This window comes from Aquarana catesbeiana, linkage group LG04, assembly GCF_042186555.1.
Source record: "Aquarana catesbeiana isolate 2022-GZ linkage group LG04, ASM4218655v1, whole genome shotgun sequence".
In the NCBI taxonomy this organism is placed as follows: Eukaryota; Metazoa; Chordata; class Amphibia; order Anura; family Ranidae; genus Aquarana; species Aquarana catesbeiana.
Window position 1 is genome coordinate 350,740,349 of NC_133327.1, and position 21,368 is coordinate 350,761,716.

General features: G+C 36.1%; 1 protein-coding gene across 2 annotated transcripts; it reads left to right on the plus strand.

Annotated features, from left to right (window-relative positions):
* The first annotated feature begins 224 nt into the window (after positions 1-224).
* Positions 225-20,421, plus strand: LOC141140138 (desmin-like). Of its 2 annotated transcripts, none has more exons than XM_073626991.1 (11): positions 225-754; positions 4,400-4,550; positions 6,384-6,533; positions 8,944-9,063; positions 13,915-14,010; positions 14,094-14,228; positions 14,622-14,732; positions 18,758-18,868; positions 18,967-19,091; positions 19,951-20,100; positions 20,185-20,421. In XM_073626991.1, exons 1-11 carry the CDS (start codon positions 561-563, stop codon positions 20,186-20,188), a joined length of 1,347 nt encoding a protein of 448 aa, XP_073483092.1. In that variant the 5' UTR covers positions 225-560; the 3' UTR covers positions 20,189-20,421. The 2 variants fall into 2 exon arrangements, with proteins under 2 accessions (XP_073483092.1, XP_073483093.1); XM_073626992.1 differs by having other exon boundaries at positions 4,415-4,550.
* The last annotated feature ends 947 nt before the right edge of the window (positions 20,422-21,368 follow it).

The window sequence follows — 21,368 nt, forward strand, 5'->3', positions numbered from 1 at the left end:
GTAATCCTTATTTGCTGAAATGAATTGAACATTCTTAATAACACCTTTCCCTCTAATCATGGCTTATAGATCATTGTTTTCTCGCATTGCTCTTTGCTCTAAGAAGACGGCACTCATTTTATTTAACGGCCAAGATGAGTAATTTGCTAGCAGAGAAAATGGGCCAGTGAACGGGTTAATATTCAGGAATAATTGTCATTATCCAGCGGATTCTCACAGGCTTCCGATCCTATCTCATTATATGAATAGATGCATATGCTCCCCGGTTCATTTTTTCCATTATTTTCAAGCTTTGCGCTCCTGGGTTATTAGATCAGCTTGAATGCTCTGCAAGATAGCAGGGATGTTGTTTTTGCGGTTGGGAATTTGGCCTGTTGCCGTGACTTTGACACTTAGGAGTGAAGGGCGTGTGTGGCCCTGACCTGGCACATTCCTGGAGAGCTGCCCTTGTCCTGCACCCAGCTATGAGCTATAAGAACGCCGCTCTACCTGGGCGCAGCGATCAACGATCAGCGGCAGTGTGATCAGCACCATAGACAGCGCCCAGCACGTAACCCGCAATGAGCGTCAGCCCGGAGAGGATCTCTTCTTACCGCCGCCACTTCGATGAGTTCTCTGCTAGTTCTGTGCTCAGGATCAGGGTGAGCAGCCCATCTCCACCCAGACACAGGAGGTCAACCAGCTATAGCAGGGAGACATGTGATGTGCACACTGGGGGCAGGAGGACCGCCTCTGCCTCCCGCAGACCTCGCAGGTAAGTGGGGGGCTCTATACAACAAACCCCCTTCTCCTGAATTACTTACTCTAACACTCATGTCACCATTATCACCATTTTTTTAAATTTTACTCCATACCAATTCTGTATTTACTTGTATTCACCTTATATATATTTGTATTTTCCTTGATGACCCCCCCCCTCCAAAAAAAAAAAAAAAGACACACACACACACATATATATATATATATATATATATATATATATATATATATATATATATATATATATATACACACAACAACCACCTTATCACTAAAGCCATGCAAAATAAACTTTTAAATGTCTTGATCATTTAGGAACTGGTCCATAAAGGATATACCAGATGTCAGTTATGTGTCCTTTTCCTTTATAATCAAATGGGATGTCAGAAGTTGCATCAAACAAGCCAAGCAAGAAGTTCATACAAATCATTAGGGGGGGGGGGGGGGGGGTAGTTAAAAAAAAAAAAAAAAACACACTAACTGTAACTTAGTTTAAATAAATGAGTAATGCAGTATATATTTACTAGGTATTTTTTAGCTGTTCAAAAAAACAGTCTGATTTAACAATTGTGCCATTTCCAAGTGCCTACAAACTTAACTGTCTTTGCACAATTTTTTTTTTCTATTTTTTTTTTATCTGTTATAGTTTTTATTAGTAGTATTTATTCGTATTGAAAATTATTTAACACAACAATATCGATGCTGTTAAATAATATGATGTGTGTCTCTTTTAAAAAAGAACATAGATGCTAATTTAATTATGTGAGACATTGTTTAAAATCTTAACATGTAAAAAACGAAAAAGTCTATTCCTTTGACTTAATATGTACAACATCGGTGCACACCTTTTTCATTCTGTTGGATTTTTTTTTTTAAACTTAGGGGGCTTATTTATAAAGCAGTGAATCTGACATTCAACAAACACATGCCAGCTGAATCTTCCAGGTGTATGTTTTTTAAATGAAAGTGATTGATTAACCACCAGTGACTGTTTGCTAAAAGTCATGTCTGCTGCTTTATAAATATGCCCCTTGGTATCAGTCATTAATTTCAAAGGGTATTTTATTTTAAAAATTATTTAAGGTCAATTGCTATTAAAACTATCATGAAAAGGGTTAAAACTACTGTAAAAAACGACATGCAGTGATAATACATAAATTAATAAATGAAATGATAAGTTATCAAAATGTTCTGTCAATTTCTGCTTTAACAGAAAAAAATGTGTTTATTGGCTGCAAAAAGTAGAATGATTCAACATATTTTTAATCCTTTTTTCTTTTTCAAAAGCTTTGTAGGCTCCATGCACACTGGGCTTAAAAAACTCCAGTTCCCATGGCAGAAAAAAAACGTTCATTTAGCTCCAAAAAAATTTTTTTGAGAAACCTCATCTTCTTAAAATCTGTTCATAAATTTGCTGTAGAATAGCCATATAAACTTTTTAAAATAAATTAATAATGTTAAGTAGTCTATAATTACTAATCAATAATTAATGTGAAATGCTTGTGTGTAACAAAATACAGCTGTAAGACGTTCAAGTTTTATAATTCTAATAATTAAAAATGGTCATCTTAAAATAGTGTGATATAGTGTGTACATTTAATCAACATAATGTACATGTATTTTTTTTTGAGTCAAGTGTAATAAAACAAAACAAAAAATCAGAAGAGCTCAGTTTTAGAATTATGTCAATTAACATAATTATTTATTAACCATAGAGGTGTGTCTGTTGACTCTGAATCTTCACTGTAATATGCATACACAGTGTTACAAATGTCCTACTTTTGTTCTGTTTATTAAACACGTTATTCTTTTTGTTTTGCTATATTTTAGCATCTTATGAAAAATCAACTTACAATGTATTTATAATAGGTTGAAAACCATTATCTTTTTTAATGGGATTTTTTTCAAACTGACAAAATAAAAATGTCTATTAAAATGACTGTTATGAAATTGTGAGAACAAAAAAATGTTAATGAACATCAGTATATTTTTAATATGTTTTTGTTTATTTTACTTTTTTTTTTTAATGAAAGTATTTTTCTTCCTGCCTTAAATGTTTGTTAATAGCATTGTTGTGAATGAATGGCATTTTATAATTTGTTTAAATCTTTATTAATTTTAATTTGAGAAACTGTTCTATCATTTTTCACATAACTTTTATTTTTCTTAACAGGAATTTTAACATAATTTTTCAGCAAAAAAGTCCCTGTTGACAAATGTAATATATAAGAGACCCCGCCTATTTCCTTATGCCAAGTTTTAAAATTAGAAGAGAAAATGTGACATAATGAATACTATTATAATCATTTCATTAAATTATTGTTAAAGTTAAGTTACTCCACCCTGGTAAAAAAAAAGATTAGAACTAAAAAAACACAAAGAGCAAAAATAACACATAAGTGTTTTATAATAAAGTAGGGATGTTGTAAAAACGTTATGTTACAGTTAATATTCACTATTGATGCTTTATAAAAAGACCGTCATAGCTATGACACATGCAGGCTGTGATTTACTGTGACAAATTTATGAAGAAAATGTTTCCAAACAAGACATAAACTGTAGTGAAAACCATTGATAGCAACTTAGATCTGTTACTAACCTGACTGCAATTATTTTATTTATTTTTTGCTGCTGGAATATTGTGAGAGCGAATGTAGATGGTTGTAGGTATCTCATTTAAAGGTAAATATTTGTGCACTTGTTATATTTATGGAATTTAACACATATGACGCATATTCATATGGTGAATGCTGGAGATCATTTGTATTTTCATTCTTGTTCCTCGGCAGAGCTCATAATCAAATTTTTATATATTGAACATATACGTTCAAAAGTAAAACAGAATTATACATTTTTTTAGGTTCGCAGCCTGACAGTAACCAAAAAGTATATACCATGGTAGTAAAGTAACATAAGAAGGACTTTATCAGCAATGTAGGAGAACTATTAGTAAACGCTGCTTAACAGTTAAAAGCTATTTTTTCAGCTAAATTGCACTGAACATTGATGGCAATGTAATCTGGGGATTTTATGCCCTGGGAATTTTATATATATATTTTTTTTGCTTGTTATTAGAAAAAATGTACATGAAATCAGATCCTTCTACTAGTAATATTAGTACCGTAAATGTCAACTTGGTCTTGGTTTACAATCTTAAATTTTTTGAACATCTGCAGAGTACCGGTAATTATCTCAAAAGAGGATAACGCTAGTACAGTCACCACAGTGACCTACAAGAACCCTCACTACGTAAATACATATTTCCCTTACAATGTGCTGATGGTTACACTTTACCAGAAATCAGAGTGTTCTGTAATTTATATAGACTGCATGCCTGCCCATTATTCTTGCCTTATTAAAAAGGCTTGTGCTCAGCTAGTTGTCAGTGGGTGCTTATCCCAATGGGCAAAGTCATTTCAGTTTCTGTGGGGTCATCGCGCTTTACAGATCTCTGTTAAGTGAAAATAAATAAATTAAGAATATATGTATTTCTCTGCATTGTTTTTTTAAAACTAAATACAATTAGCCAAATACTACACATAGTCATATAGTGATAGCAAAGTATAATATATAATTTCTTCCTTAGGCATGTCAATGTGTAATATATTGTCATTGTCATTCCCCACTATCTCCTCTCTAGTATGGTTGCATCTAGTTTTGGAGGTTCTCTGGGCCCAGTGGTGGACTTGGAAGCAGCCAGTGCAGAGAACCAAGAATTTCTGAGTACCAGGAACAATGAGAAAAAAGAAATGATTATTCTGAATGATCGCCTGACAAAATACATTGAAAGGGTAAAGATCTGAAATCTCTTTTTCCTTTTATCAATCCAACCAGTCCAGTCTTGCTGCTACATAACATATATTGATATCCAGCATATGTTATTGTTCCTTGAATCCAGCAGAATGTGGTATTATTTTTAAGTATTTACATATATTATGCAAGTATAGCAGGGTTTTTTTTTTCTATTTATCATCGCCAAGAAGAGGTACAGCCAGCTACTTTCATAATGAGAAGAGGAAAGGATCATGACCATCAGAGATTTTCCATTGTGCTGGAAAATCTTTATGTGCAACAACAAATAATTCTGATTTTGAAAGTGCATGTAATGTCTCCCTAGCGTAGAACTTACCAGCCCTTTCCTCATACAAGCATTGCATTGGGTACCCAAAAACACATGATGACATGTACTTGATATGGGTTTTTTAATGCAGGTTCAAAAACACCAAAATCTTATTTCTATGGGTGGTCTAATGCTGGTTTCGGGGGGGGGGGGGGGGTTTAATAGGGCAGGTTAGAAGACCAGTCCTGGTCTTCTAACCTGGCGGGGGGGGGGTTATTAGGGCAGGTTAGAAGACCAGTCCTGATTACTGTTGTTCTTTCTTAACACCTGTTCCCCAATCCCTGCTCTCATCTCTCCTCTCTTCATTAAAAGTACTTTTAAGCTTGGCCAAATTCAGCTTGCAGTTTAATGCTTCTGTATTGCTGACAACTCTCTAAAGTCAACATCACCTATGACATCAGGCCTTATAATTGAAAAATTGTAAAGGAGACAATTCCCCTAATAGTCTCCAAGTGGAAAAAGAAATGGACTATCTCGGTACCTTAGACAGAATACACATGGGATACAATTAAAGTTTTTTCTTTATACAAGATAAAGAAGATAAAAACAGGATATCCAGATACAGATAGGAAAATAAATTCAAATGTTCATACCAAAAAGATATTTTAAAATACAGTCTGTCTATACATGTATTTCTCTAATACTTGGTGTGCTCCGAGGTGGAGACGAGAGGTATAGTGAGTCCTCAGTGGACAAGTACTCATCTGCATGTTTCGCAGAATTCTACCACTTCTTCAGGAGGATAATGTCAATGTGAACCAACACACAAGACAAGGCCAAGACAGTGGCACCTCTAATGCTCCCCTACGGTGGACACAGGGGACATATACGGGTAGATGAGTTGATGCTGTGTAGCAACTGAACTAACCAAGCAAACCATACAAAGCCAGGGGGGAGGAGGATTCGCAAAGGGCACACAGGAGGGTTTACTAACCCCACATGCAATCTGGGGAGAAAAAAAGATGACCGACGGCAGCTCGTAGTGCTTTAGCAGGGACTGCTGCACATCACCCTGGAGGTCTGAGTATCCATTGTTTAAAATGTCCCCCCTGGCAGACATCCACCGCAATATTTTAATTATTATTTTGATGATGGTACCCCTATATTGTATCTGAGTTTAGTTTTGTCAGAGGCCCTCCTTTCTATCAGGCCTTATACAATATAATCAATATATTGTATATAAATGGCCTTTACAGAAAGATGATTCAAATGTACAAGCAAATATGAAATTTACATGAATTTATACCCAGGAATTTAACAGATTGCCATTCAGGATCAGGTAGACTTCTTTTTCCCTGTTGTACCACCTTATCACATTTTAGATTCTGATGATGCAATTTTTTTGGGGGGGTTAAACAGAATGAACATCTTTTCTCAGCCTAACTATAAAGCTATAACATCTGCACACACATTTTATTTATGAAAAAGTTAAATAGCTTACTACAAGACTACTGTCTTTTTGAAGGCACTATATATTTAGCTTATGTGCTTGCATATCCTATAGGTCAGGGACTTGGAACAGGAGAATGCCACTGCACAGGCTGAGCTTGATGCGCTCCGCAGTCGCAGCAACAGACCATCCTCTCTTAGAGTTCTGTATGAGGAGCAACTGAGGGACCTCCGAAGAGAGGCAGAACAGGCTCGGATTCAAAGGGTAACATATGTCTCTGGTTTAGTCGCTAGGAACACATTTGGTATATACAAATGTATCTATTATATTGTTATTGTCATTCTATTTAATGCCATATACCATCTACAATATTATAATGTATAGTGGCCCTGCTGCTGTAGACCTAATAGGCAAATCATGTGTGTATAATACTGTATATATATATATATATATATATATATATATATATATATATATATATATATATATATATATATATATATATATATATATATAAATATATATCTAGATATAGATATATATTTCTATATCTATCTACAGTATATACAAATAGATTTACTGTATATAAATATATCTATTAAGTTAAACTACAGCACGCCTCTTTTCTTTGTAAAATATAATAAGTTTAAATATAATAAGTGATGTACTGTGGTTTAACTTGATAAATAGATGTTTGAGAAAGCTGGGGATTATCCATTCTGCACCTACCCACAACAGAGGATTTAAAGTAACATTACACCCAAAAGCAAATATTTAATATATTGCAGCTTACCAATACTTAGATGTGATAGCTGCATTTGTTTTTTAGGCTTTCTTTGGTTTATTTTTACCTGGTAATCCAGCCAGTGAGTCTGTTGTTTTTTTAAAAGAACAAGCTGTCCTGCAGATGTAGCATTTACAGGGATGAGGGAATCCATTTAACACTGACAAGGGTGCATACAATGGTCAGTTTTTTATTTATTTATGTAAAATCTTTATCACAAAAGAAAAAAAACAGTTTGCTGTAACTGCCTATAAAGTGTTTTCTGGAGTTTGGCTTCAATTTGTTTAGTGTATTTAGATCTGCTAGTGCATCTAACACTCCCCTCCTCCCAGTGACAATGCTGCTGTCCAAAGGTGCCCCTGTGCCCCTGTGTACCTGGGGGTACTGTATTACAGGAGGAGTGTTACTAGCCACATCGCCAGGTGAAAACAGAGGGAAGAAAGCCTAAAAAAAAGAAAACAAATGCAGCCACCTTAGCTGATGATTGTTAAGCTGTAATATATTACAATTTTGTTTTTTTGGTTTAATACTACTTTAAATCTGGGACTGATGCTAAATCAACAATATGTATATGTATATATAAAAAACATATATATATATATATATATATATATATATATATATATATATATATATATATATATATATATATATACTGCATATAATGAAGTTCTGGTGAAGTGCAACACGATATTGAGTCTTAGTGCCGAGCAATCAAATTAAGAGAGTATTGCTGCACATAAAACTTTATAGAAAACACAATATACAAAAGAAAAAATACTTGCTCAGTGTTCAATGTACTGTACATTAAGTATCTTTTCTTTTTTGTGTCGCTTTTCTATTAAATTGTATGTGCAGCAATCCTCTCTTCGTAAATATATATATTTTTATTTATAAAATATTTTTGGGGGTCCTGGTTAGTCAATGTTATGAACATCTTATCTGGTTGTTGCATATTTATATATGAATCATTGGCTACCATGTATTTATTCTGTTTGTCAACTTGACAAAAGGGTGTTTAACCTAAAACTGCTTCCATTTAAGATACTGCTAGAACTAGGTTCCTAACATGTTTATTTACGTTCTTCTCCTTAGTTTTCATACGGATAAATAGATAGATAGATAGATAGATAGATAGATAGATAGATAGATAGATAGATAGATAGATAGATAGATAGATAGATAGATAGATAGATAATATTTCCTTCTTTGATGTCCTTTTGTGATAAAACTAGTATTACACAAGTGCATTGGCCTTTTAACCTTCAATCTGTTGAGTATGAGGATGCCTATAAATCTTTACTTGCTGAAAGACTGTGCACGGGAAGTTATAGGCATTGTTGGACCACATGTCCCTTCTTCTCAGCTGTCTTTAACACCAGATCATAATGCAAATTTAAACCTGAGTGTGAAATGCTTTGTTCGAGGAGGAGGTTGTCTTGAAACTAGCTTTTCTATTTGAGGAACTTGGGACGCCTGTGTAGACTGCTGATAGGGCACAAGCTGTTCAGGCAGTATTTTACAAGCTCATGCATTGAGATCACTGGGAGATTTGAAATAATGGCATTATAATGGGTCTCTAGCCACTATTACATTGAAAATCATTGGTTTTTATGGCCAGTTCCCCCATTATAATACATCACTCATTGCCTGGTCCATAGGAAAAACAACCAGTGGGTATTGTAAACAGTAGTAGAAGGCCCCACACAGGGTCATTTGGTTCTAGGCACAAGAGAGAGAATGTCTGACAGAGGTTAGTTTTGGTGTCTTCTCACTGTATTGGGCATAGATGTGTTGAAACCCCAGACAGCTCTCCTCTGGCACTGATTGGATTAGAAGGGGGACGCTGTAGGTTAGCCAGGCATAAGAAGATTCTGCTTTATTTAACAGGATGTAGCAGTGGCTGCCAAGTCATCAGTGTCTGAAGAACTCAGCGCCGTAAAGAAACGTTATGAAGATGCAGTCGAGGCAAGGAAAAAAGCTGAAGGCGACATTGAAGCATTCCGCCCTGTAAGGAGCTGTCTTTATCATCCTCACTCACCTTGTATGCAGTATCCTAGGCATTGTCCTTAACATATACATATCACCCTGATTTTTATTATGAAAATCGGTTTGAATCCTGTCTTAACCCTTGGAGTACAAGTAAGGGATTGCGCAGACATGACCCCCTGGCAGAAAAAGAAGTGGTTGTCATAAACAGGGGCATATGTAAAAGGAGGCCTATAACCAAGCTATGTAAAATACAGATATACCTAACAAGGCTTATTAAGAAATTGATCATTTTTACCGGTGTGCAAAAAATAAAAGATTGCAACACCCAATCCAATGCATCAGTTATGAGTGGATATTTCATCCATCCACATCTTTTTTGCTTTTGTAGCTGGTAGGGGAAAGTAACCAAATGCAGCTCCTGTGTACCCCACAATGTTCAGTCTTGCTTCTCTTGGTGCAGAATGAAGAGGCTTACTCCTCCTGCCTTATACTTCATAAAGTAAAACACACAAGTAAGAATGAGACTTATTTATATTGTCCTTTGCAGACAGACAAAGTTAAACAGGGACTAACAAAGTTGTTTATACTAACAAGCCATTGTCAACCCCAATCGAAGATTTCAGTTTGGGGTGAACCCTGACTGGTGCTTTAAATGACACAAATAGTGTTCTATATGCAATTATTTAATTTGTTTATCCATTTTTTATAAAATGGCTTCCATGTGCATATTATGTGGAACTGAGACACAACAGCCCATGTCATCCTAGAGACAAATATAGTCTGATGGTCTAATTAGCACCTCTTTGCTTTTTTCCGTTCGCTGGCGATCTTTGGATGGCGGGATTTTTAGAGCAGCGTTTTATGTAAGGCATATACTCCCCTCTCCTGTAAAATCATTGCTGATCATAGAAGTATGGAGCCTTGGGCAGTTAGATCTGCCAGACATGATTCCCAAGACTTTGTAAGTCATCTATTATCGCTTTAGAGAGTGGTAATATTTAATAGGCGTAGAGTGAACAGAAGTGACTGCACATGAACATAAAATATATGATAAACCTATGCAACCATGGCACTCATTGACCAATAAACTCAGTGTCCTCTACACAGCCTCATACTGAATAGTTAATGTACATAATAACCCACCACTGTACTAGCAGATGCATTGTTTAAGAAAATAGTTGCTAGTCATAGATTCTGATGTATCAAATGAGAACAGAATTTTCACTTAGCTTAGTTACTAAAGTGAATCTAAGTTTGCTTCAAATCAACCAAGGCAAAATCAGTTTTCAGTATTCCCTTTACACAAGTGAACATTTAAAGTGAACATAACTTTACTCACTGAGCTTAGTGACCTTTCGCTGAATATCCTCTACTCCTTTTGTGAATCAACCCTATAGCAACACTGTGCATGTATCCTTTGGCAGAATTGATTATACAGATTGTATAAAACGCACTGAACAGAAAAAAGCAACAACAACAAAAAAAAAAAAACCTAAAAACTTCTCACCATATGCAAGAGAAACATAGTAGTGTTTGCAGGATAAAACAAAAAGGATGTTGGTATACCTATAAATAAATAGAGTGAACCTATATATTTTTTCTGCTCCCAAATATTCTTCCTTGCTGTTTTAAAATTGTAATTCATCTTTATTAAACAAAACTCTTTCACAAATAAGAAACCTGAGATGGCAGCTTATTCTGTCCTGCTGGTTAGCACATAGACAAAAAAAAATTCAAAGTAGGAACTTTAGGAGCAATCTACATTCAAACTACTGTACCAGCTCCAACTTAAACTCTAAGTGTTAAAATAAAAATGTTAAAAAAAAATATTAACTACAGCTGTTTTTTTTAAAACGTTTGCTGACATTTAGAACATAAATTACTTTTAAAAAAGCTGATAAATTTAAACATTCTAGACTTGAGGTCAAAAATTATAATCTAGACATTGGTCTTTGTCTGTCATTTTGCCCAGAGGTGATTTACAGTACTACAGAAATAACAGGACTTGGTTGGAACAGACTTTGAACTAAACATAGGCCCTCTGCTCTGAATACAATTTTGTATTGGATATTAGCTGGATATTAAAGCGGGATTCCGGCCGTAAAAAAAAAAAAAAAAATTAAAAGTCAAACACTGTAGCTGCTGACTTTAAATAAGTACTTACCTGTCCTGGGTGTCCGCGATGTCGGCCACCCGAAGCCGACCCGTCCCTCCTCTCTCGGGTCCCGGCACCGCCATCCTAGGTAAGGGAAACAGGCAGTGGAGCCTTGCGGCTTCACTGCCAGTTTCCTACTGCGCATGTGCAAGCGGCGCGGCGCTCTGTGAATGGCCCCGTGGTGTTCTGGGAGCAGAACACACCGCGGAAAAGGAAGAGGCAGATTAGGAAGACTGCCTAGCAACAAGGGTTTAGGTAAGTTTAATTTTTTTTTTTTCAAATTTTTTTTTTTTTTTTTTTTTTTTTAGGATTTTTGGCGATTTTTTTTTTTTCAGGGTGGTCCTCCACTTTAATTAACGTTACTTGAGATATAATTGCATGAATACTTTTAATGAATGTGTATATTTCAAAGAAATATAACATACAAAGTCAGTGTTATTTGTTACACTACATGGAAATAAGTCAAATAAGAGTAAATGCTGCTTTAGGTAAGTGAAAAAAGCACCAAATACCAATCAGCAAAACTTTGGGCCACATTCTCACTTGAGCTGAGCGTTTTTTTGTAATTTATTATGCTTTTTTGAGTGTTTATATGGGCATTTGTGCATGTTTTTATTTCTTGAGCTTTCTTTTTTTTAGCCAATAGAAAGTTAGTTACTAGGCAAGAAAAAGTGCACAAAAACATGCACATGGTATGTAATTTTCAGGCACTGTTATTGAAATCTCTTGGGGCCAAAACATGTCACTCTGCCCCAAAAGAAGCTCATATATTTTTTGAGTGACAAGCTTTAAGCTTCTATGGCATTATGCTCAGGTTTGAACAGTCATTATTAAATGTAATAGCTGAATGCTGAAGCTTCAAATTGCATTTCAAAATGCTCAGGCAGACAGACAGGCAGTCCGTTTCCATCTGACCACCCCATAGAGAACAGCGGGCTGTGTCCGTGTTCGCTCTGCACAGTGGAGCAGACATGGACATTTCATCTGCCTGCTCAGCAGGGATGAGTGGAGAGATCCCCAGCTGAGCAGGCAGATCCGCTTGACAGAAAAAGATTCCGCTCCGGCCTAACTTTGTTTTTTGGATTTCAATAAAATGTGTTTTTAGTTATATAACACTATTTTGTCTGAGAGGATGGAGTAGACAAAGTATTTAGTAAGGTCATTTGTCTCTGGTGAGTTTTTCTATGAGCACAGGTGTGGGGCACTGCACTGGTTTAAAGTCTTTGAACATGATACAAAGGAGACACACAGGGGTTGATTTACTAAAACTGGAGAGTGCAAATCTGGTGCAGCTCTGCATAGAAACCAAACAGCTGCTAAAGCCTGCTCAATTAAGCTTTGACAAAAAAAAATCTTGGAAGCTGATTGGTTTCTATGCAGAGCTGCACTAAAATGTGCACTCTCCAGTTTTAGTAAATCAACTCCACTGTGTTTAAAATGTTTGTATTTGAGCATGTTACTTCTGAGACTTTATATGTATCCATTTATACAATATTTATACATGAAATTTTAGTGACACTAGGATAAGCAAGTGTGCTTGAAAGTTTTGCTGATTTATATTTCAAATCTGAATTAGGCCCCTTCCAACCGGGGCAGGCTCTGCTAGGAGCTTACACATGTCCATTTACACCCGCCACACCATAGAGGAGAATGGAGGGTTTCGTCTGAACCTGATCGATCTGCTTGTGTAAAAGGGACCTAAAAGTAGTATTAAACCCAAAAGTGAACATTTATTATATTGCAGCTTGCGAATTCTTAGATGTGATGGCTGCATTCATTTTCTTTTTAGGCTTTCCCTTATTTCCATCTTATGATCTGGCCAGTAAGTCAACAGAGGTGCTTACAATAATCAGCTTTTATTTATTTACATAAAAACCGTTATCTTAAAAGGAAAAAACTGTTGCTGTAGCTGCTTATAAAATGTTAGCTGATGTTTGGCTTCAATTTGTTAATGCATTTAAATCAGCTAGTATATGTAACGCTCCCCTCCCTCAAGACTGACAATTCTGCTGTCCAAAGGTGCCCCTGTGCTCCTTTATCCAGAGGGGGTGTTACTAGCGAGATCACCATGGAAAAAAGTTAAAAAGAGAAAACAAATGCAGCCACCACATCTAACAACTGGTAAGCTGCAATATATTACATTTTGGGTTTTGAGTTTAATACCGCTATAAGTCAAGCTATACAGCATGAGTGGAAAAGTAGCTAATGGTTTTTATATGTTTATGTTTTTTTTTTACTATGTTAAAAATAAAAAATAAAGTAAGTAGCAATCAAAATATTCAGTTAACTGCAATATGTCAAGTTTAAGATCAAGTTGCAACCTATTCATTTCATTGCATACTTTTTTTTTTACAATTACACAGCTACAGTGTTTTTTTTATTTGTCCCATTTTCATGAACCATTGAATGCAGAAAAAAATTGCAGTGTTCTGATGATATTTTACATTGCCAAATAAATGTCTGAAGTTTGTTAACTTTGAGCATTACTTCCCTAACTAGCCGGCCATAATTTAGCGATTTGAGTATATTATTGCTAAATTCACGGTTATCATTTGGTGGATTGTGCTGGCTGATAAATCTGTTGCATTATAAAAGCTATGGCCTTGAGATTTGTGTTGCTGGGTTATCTGTTACATTACCAATAACACATGCAAAGCTCTCCATATGATATGTAGCATTCATATTAAAAGATCAATGGGCTGTTTGCTCTCTAGGATGTAGATGCAGCCACAGCAGGACGAATTGCACTGGAAAAGCAGTTGGAAACTTTGGAAGCAGAGATCGCTTTCTTGCAGAGGGTCCATGGAGAGGTATTGTATATCATAGTTTTTTCGATATGTATGTGAAATTTTGGCCTGTGCCCACTCTTTGCCTCTTTTATCTGTCAATCCAGGAAATTGAAGAATTGATGAAGCAAATCTACAATATGTCCGCCTCCTGTGATCTGGCATTCTCCATCCCAGACTTCGCTGCTGCTCTGAGGGACATTCAGACAGAATATGAAGAAATTGCAGCCAAGAACCTGCAGGTTAAAATTAGAGTTCATCCTGTTCAGGGGAAAAATATCTAACTTGATGTCAGTTGCTACTTAGCAAATATTTCTAGCCAAATAAAAGATTGTTTATCTTGTATATATTAAATCAGAATGTAGCCATTGGACATCTCTGACAATTCCCATAGACCGATGCACACAACTAACTTCTAGCTAAGCTCATTAACCCCTGCTCTGCCATGGAAAACGTCCTCAGAGTTTAAAGTGCAAGGCTGCAGGGTGTTCTGATTCTACAGAATCGCTTTGCTGCAAGGTGGTTAATTAAAGAGTTTGGTGTTCATGAGACCTTAATGAACCCTTCTTTCGGGAGACCTGACATTACATGTCTTCATCCCCCTTGTTCATATCTTCTGCTGCCTTTCCCCCCAGGAGATGGACGAGTGGTACAAAAGCAAATTTGTTGACTTCAATCAAGCTTCTACAAAGCATGCGGAAAACGTGAGACATTACCGAGGAGACATGGCAAACTGCAAGAGAAGCGTAAGTGGAGCTGGAAAGGCCTTGGAGCTCAAATGTCACTTCATGTGGAGCCTGTATCGTGATTTCACTAGCACAGGGAATGTGACCGTTCTCTCTACTCCTATCTGGGTTTTGTCTGTGGGGGCTAGGGATATTTGACTGTTTGTGTTGAGGTATACGGCCCAGTAATAGCAGGAAGTCAATTAAAGATAAGGCTTATGTAGAGTTTAACAAGATATGTCATGTTTGTATAATTAGCAATGCAAGCTTTCCAGTGCTCAACACAATTCATCATTTTATGGCTATATGAGCTGAAGTACTTGCTTTCATATTCAATTGCAGGCTACCTACACAGAATAGTATATGTGCCCACTATATATCGGCAATTGTATTTCTATAGGATTCAATAATTGATAGGTAGGACTAGAAGTATACAGTATATATTATTTTAGGATGCATTGATGGGAAGTTACCAATACCAACCATACAGATTGCAGCTTCTATTAGTTTAAAGTCATAACAGGTGACTGTATGAGTTATACTTTCCATGTTCATCTCTGCTTTATACCTTTATACCATACAGACAAATAAACCATATATATATATATATATATATATATATATATATATATATATATATATATATAATGATGTGAAAATATAAGTTATGCACATTTATTAAGAATAGCCTTATAGAGTATATGGATTTAATGTTCAGTGTCTAACTGGAAGAAAAATCTTCAATATGTATGTAGGTTTCTGAAATCAAGGCAGTTGTTTATATGGCCATCTAACATTTGTGTTAAGGTGTATGTATTTTTAGTTTTATTTAGAGCAGGGAAGAGTTAACATTTCTGTCAGTTTATACTTTGGCGTCTTTGTCCCGGGAATTCTTTCTACATATAGGGGTTGATTTACTAAAGAGAAATAGACTGTGCACTTCACAAAGTGCAGTTGCTCTAGAGCTTGCTTAGTAAATGAGGTAGACCTTCACTTTGCAAAAAAATCAAATGTAAAGGTGTTGGCGCTAAAAACATCAAGGTGAATAATACAAATTGGGTTTGAACAATATTAAGAAAAAGCAAGTAATGATTGAAAAAGCAAATAAATATGTAAAGTCCAAAAGTGACAATCCCAACACCATAAATAAATAAAGGTGAATCTTTTGGTTTGATGTTCCTTTTTTGAGATGTATTGCATTTTTATGATTAATAAATATGTACCTCCACTGAGTTTACCTTCACAATGTCTACAGCCCTTATTCAAAGTCCCAAGATCTCCTCTATAGTTCCTGCACCCAGGATGGAGGCACACCACAAATGTGCCTCATTCAAAGTCCCATATCCCCTCCTTCTTTTTTTTTTTTTTTTGATGTTCCTTCAAAAAGCTTCACCATGAGTGCTCATGAGGTAGATGGCAACTCACCAAAGATGTCTGACCACTTTTTACAGTAGGTCAAAATGCAGTTAGATTGAATGGACCAGAGGAATCCTAGGTAGGTATCTCTCCGCTGTGTAACCCCCTCCAGATGGCGGCTGAGGATAAGGGAACAGACTCCACCAAGAACACACAAAAAGAACTCTTATGGTGTACTAAGTTTTAATAAAAAATGTTTAAAAAGATAACAAAACATTTTGCACTCACATGTGACTGCTATGCCCAGCGCTAAGGTGTCTACAGCATGTGCGGATGGATATATTGGAATCATGGCAGTGTGCGATCCACGCCTCGTTCTGGATATACGCTCTTGTTCTGGATATACCAAAAGGATGTCACATAGAGGACCCAGAAGTGATTAGTCTGCGCTTCATTGAAGTGTGGACTCGTCACTTCTGGGTCCTCTATGTGACATCCTTTTGGTATATCCAGAATGAGGTGTGTATCGCACACTGTCACGATTCTGATATATCCATGCGCACATGCTGTAGACACCTTAGTGCTGGGCATAGCACAGTCACATGTGAGTGCAAAATGTTTTGTTATCTTTTTAAACATTTTTTATTAAAAATTTACTACACCATAAGAGTTATTTTTGTGTGTCCTTGGTGGAGTCTGTTCCCCTATCCTTAGCCGCCATCTGGAGGGGGTTACACAGCTGAGAGATACCTACCTAGTATTCCTCTGGTCCATTCAATCTAAGTGCATTTTGACCTACTGTAAAAAGTGGTCAAACAACTTTGTTGAGTTGCCATCTACCTCATGAGCACTCGTGGTGAAGCTTTTTGAAGGAACATCAAACCAGAAGATTCACATTTATTTATATATGGTGTTGGGATTATCACTTTTGGACTTTACATATTTATTTGCTTTTTCAATCATTACTTGCTTTTTCTTAATATTGTTCACACCCAATTTGTATTATTCACCTTGATGTTTTTAGCGCCAACATCTTTACATTTGATTTTTTATACGGTTCAGTGTTTACACTTTCTTAAAGGGGCAGCTATGTTTTAGAACATTACGCTAGGCGCCATTTTAAACCCACTCATTATCACATCATCAAAGAAAATTAAAGAAAAATAGCATTTGTGCTTGCAAATGATTGGATGATGGAAGTCTGCAGAGCTGCTGCTCATTTACTGAGCTCTGGAGCAACTGCGCAATCTATTTGCCTTTAATAAATCCACCCTCAACGGTCCCAGAAATGCAACAGGAGGTAAGAAGAGAATTCCTCTGCTAGACAGTTGTCACCGAAATAGTTGCCCCATTGGAAGATTTCCTCTCACCTCTTCTTCTGGTGGAGCTCTAAAATTTTAGATTCCCCACCACTTATTCTCTCGAGTGCAATGGTCACAAGGACAAAAAAAGGACACATAAAACAATAAATGCATAACGGGTTCCAATCGATTCCTACTCTTTACAAATCTACAAAAAAAACTTTTTGTGGCTATACATACACGTAGTACCCCACAGATATCAATGTATGCCCTTTAATTTAGATGACTTTCTACTGTATGTACTACAATTATATCTGCGCTACAACGTATTTACTTTTTTTTACTCGTAATTTCGAGAATAGAGTAGCTTGCTGTGAAATAGTTTTTCAATAGTAATACATTCATATTGTTTAAAAGAATAGGTAAAGATTGTGGAAGCAAAACACTGCAAACAGGAGAATGTCTCCCTTTTGAGAATTCATAGTTAATGTTTCACAAAATACAAGATATCCCTTTATTGGCCAAGGGGAAGGGGGAGGGGTGCAGATCAATGACACTACTGCAGATCTGCAGCTGGCAAGAAGTATAGCTAGGCCATACTGGCCACATGAAGGAAAGTATGAATTTTACACCATATGGATGCTAACTAGATGTGGTATAAACATCAGCAAAGGTAACTTTTTTCCAAACAGATATGACCAAAAGCTCTCAGCTTTAGATCATGTAACAGAAGCATCTCTCTAGGTGCATCCAAAATTTGGAATGTGTGTGATTTTAACCACTTGCCTACAGGGCACTTTCACACCCTTCCTGCCCAGGCCAATTTTCAGCTTTCAGAGCTCTCACACTTTGAATGACAATTTCACAGTCATGCAGCATCATCATCATTTTTTCACACAAATAGAGCTTTCTTTTGGTGGTATTTAATTACCACCGTTTTTCTTATTCTTTGCTAAACAAACAAACAAAAAAAAAAGACCGAACATTTAAAAAAAAAATGTTTCATAGTTTGATATAAAATTTTGCAAACTAGTGGCCTGCACTAGTTCAAGATTAGTGCAGGCCATAAAAGCCATAAAGAAAACATCTCAACGTATTAAAAAAATGAACATGGCCATGCTATTATATCATGGCAGGGCTATATAATTGCTTTAAAAGTGAAGACAAATTAAATTGCATTACTTATGTTATGCTACTAAAATCCTATTTTTTCCCCTGATACGTGATTGGGTATTTTAAGGGAACACAGGTTCACTTTGTTACTAACATTTACTTTTCAAATAGGACATGCACTTTGTAAAGTGACCATTTAACACCATTGCAACTGTTTTATAAAATGCTATACACTTTTAGTTACCTATATTAAAGCAGTAAATCAATATCTCATAGCTTAAATGCAAAGAATCGGAACTTGAATCACTGAAGAACAAGAATGCAGCACTAGAGGCCCAAGTGAAAGAGAACCAGGAAAAGAACAGGTTGGAAATAGAGGAGCTACAGGTAGGTGGCTTGCCTTTAACCCTTCTTTCTGGAGCACTAGTGCCTCATTCTTTCACCATGAATGAGCAGAAACACAACTTTTCTCTTCATGCTCACAGGAACGAATAAGAAAATTAGAAGAAGACCTAAAATCTTTGAAGGAAAAAATTGCTTTACACTTACGGGAATATCAGGATCTGTTGAGAGTTAAAATGGCTTTGGATATTGAGATTGCCACATACAGGTCAGAGTCTAACAACTTGTATTTATTTAACTTCCCATTTATCATACTGGAGATATAGCTAACCTGATACAAAATTACACGGTGTTCTGCAACTTCCTGATATTAACAACATCGGTCACACAGTTGTTTTACACCTAATGTTATAAGATAACTGAGGGCATTCTTTGACAATCAAAATTATCATTGCAGCTAGAATCAGGTTTCATTTTCACACTAAAGGGTCTGCCCACATTCATGTTATAAAACAAAATTGAATGTCATGGGTAGGTTATAAATGAGCCAGTAAGCAGGATGCTTAGTGGTACCTGAAGTATCACCAAAAATTATATCCGAAAATCATACCGCTAGTAGTTTCATTTTTTTTTTTTACTCTTTATTTTTACTTTTACATATTAAGTCATAGAGCCTTTGCATTCAGAGGTCAAACTTGCATACCTAAAGTATAACTAAAGGCAAAACTTTTTTTTTAAGTTTTGGATAGAGTGGACAGGGATTACAAATTTGTATTGCTGTCTGTGACCCTGTTAGGGAGATTCACTCTCTCAATTTGTCCTGTTTACCATATATATTGAAAGTGAACGTAAAAGAAAACCTCCAAATTTCGTGTTCTCCCCAGAAAAGTAATAAAGGGGAAATCTTCCAATGGGCTAACTGGTTCTGATGACCTGGAGGTCCCCAAGTAAATCCCTTAATTTGTAGGGATTTCCTCGCTTCCTGTTTGGCAGTGGGACAGGAAGTGAAGGGAAATATCCGCAATGAGACACAGATGGCGAAACAAAATCTGACAGGAGTAACCCTCCCATCCTCTAATCCAAAAATTTAAATTGGATTCTATTGTTTTGTTTTTTTTTTTAACCAGGCAACTTATTGAGGGTGAGGATAGCAGACTTGCTACATCAGTGAGTGGAGTCTTCCTAACGGGTAAGATATCAGGAGGTTTGCAAATAAGTTCCACCGAAAGTGTATCCCAGAAATTGGAGAAGAAAGAGAGGACAACAGTGCTGATAAAGTAAGTGTGACCAGGAAATAATTTGTGGCATTATCTATTTTGTAGTACTTTTACGTGTTCTGACTTTTTTTTTTTTTATGTCAGATAATAGTTAAAAGAGAGCAAAGAGGAAGCAAGAAGAAGTGATTTTCAAGAGATGGAAAATACTCATCTGTTCTGCAAGACCTTTCTCTAGGTGGCTGGATGTATGATTCTGCCCATTTCATTTTACTGGAGCGTCTGCTGCTATGGAGCCTGCCACTGGTGCTGATTTTTAGCTTTATTATCTTTAACCCTATACACATTTGTATGGCTTTGCTGAATAAATACATGAGCATTCATTATGGAAAACTGATTGGTTTAATGTTCATATGTGCTAAATAATGTCTACATTTTAGGAAATATTATCTGTTATGCAAAAAAAGTTCTCCTCGTGCTTGGGCCTCGGTTTCTAATTTAGCAGCTAGCACTATACTCTAAAACAGAATCATTATAAAAATCATGCAGTGCTGTGAATAATACAGTGCAAATTGCATATCAATAGATGGTATTAAAAAAATAATCCAATATGTGACATAGGTGCATCAACCTCCTATATATAATATAAACAACATTAATCACAATAAAGTGCAAAAAGTGTGTACATAATCATATTAAAAATCTAATATGTAAAGTATTCATAAACATCCCACATATAATGTGTATAACAAAATCCCCAAGAGAAACCTAAAGGAGGTTAAGCCCAGAAGTAGTCCTTCAGAACCAATGAAAATAGTATTTTCAACCAGCCAATATACAGCAGTCCATATGTAAGTGAAAATTATCACCAGAGAGAAAAAGGTGTGAGGATACCATAGAAAGCCTTCTAGGAAAGATCACTCCACCTCGTGCTAAAAAGAAGGGGGCTTACCAGATAATTTTGACCCCGGTTAAGGTGGTCAAAATAGCTTTAGTGGACGAGATGAAACATCAGTAGCCTTTACTAAACATGATGGAACATCAATGGCCTCATCCATGGTACCTGTATATAGAAGGTGCTTCTGGCACATGCCTGCCTGTCATCGTGGATATATGTGCTCAATCAGACCTCCAACACTCTCTGCCAGGTTAAAGAGTTCTTGTTAGCTTCCTGAGTTCACTTACATGGAGCATTATTGATTGAAGAGCAAAGCTTGGACATCACATGAAAGAAGACTCCAGCGATATCCTAAGAGCTGGAGCCCACCTTATCAATCATTGACTGGGAATCTCCGGCTCTGTGTCTACGCGGTGGGTTGAGTTTCCTCAGA

Coding starts and splice junctions, on each gene's coding strand:
- LOC141140138 (XM_073626991.1), top strand. CDS start 561: ATGAGCGTCAGCCCGGAGAGGATCTCTTCTTACCGCCGCCACTTCGAT. Junction 4,551..6,383: donor TGACAAAATACATTGAAAGG/GTAAAGATCTGA, acceptor CATATCCTATAG/GTCAGGGACTTGGAACAGGA. Junction 14,229..14,621: donor TTGCAGCCAAGAACCTGCAG/GTTAAAATTAGA, acceptor CTTTCCCCCCAG/GAGATGGACGAGTGGTACAA.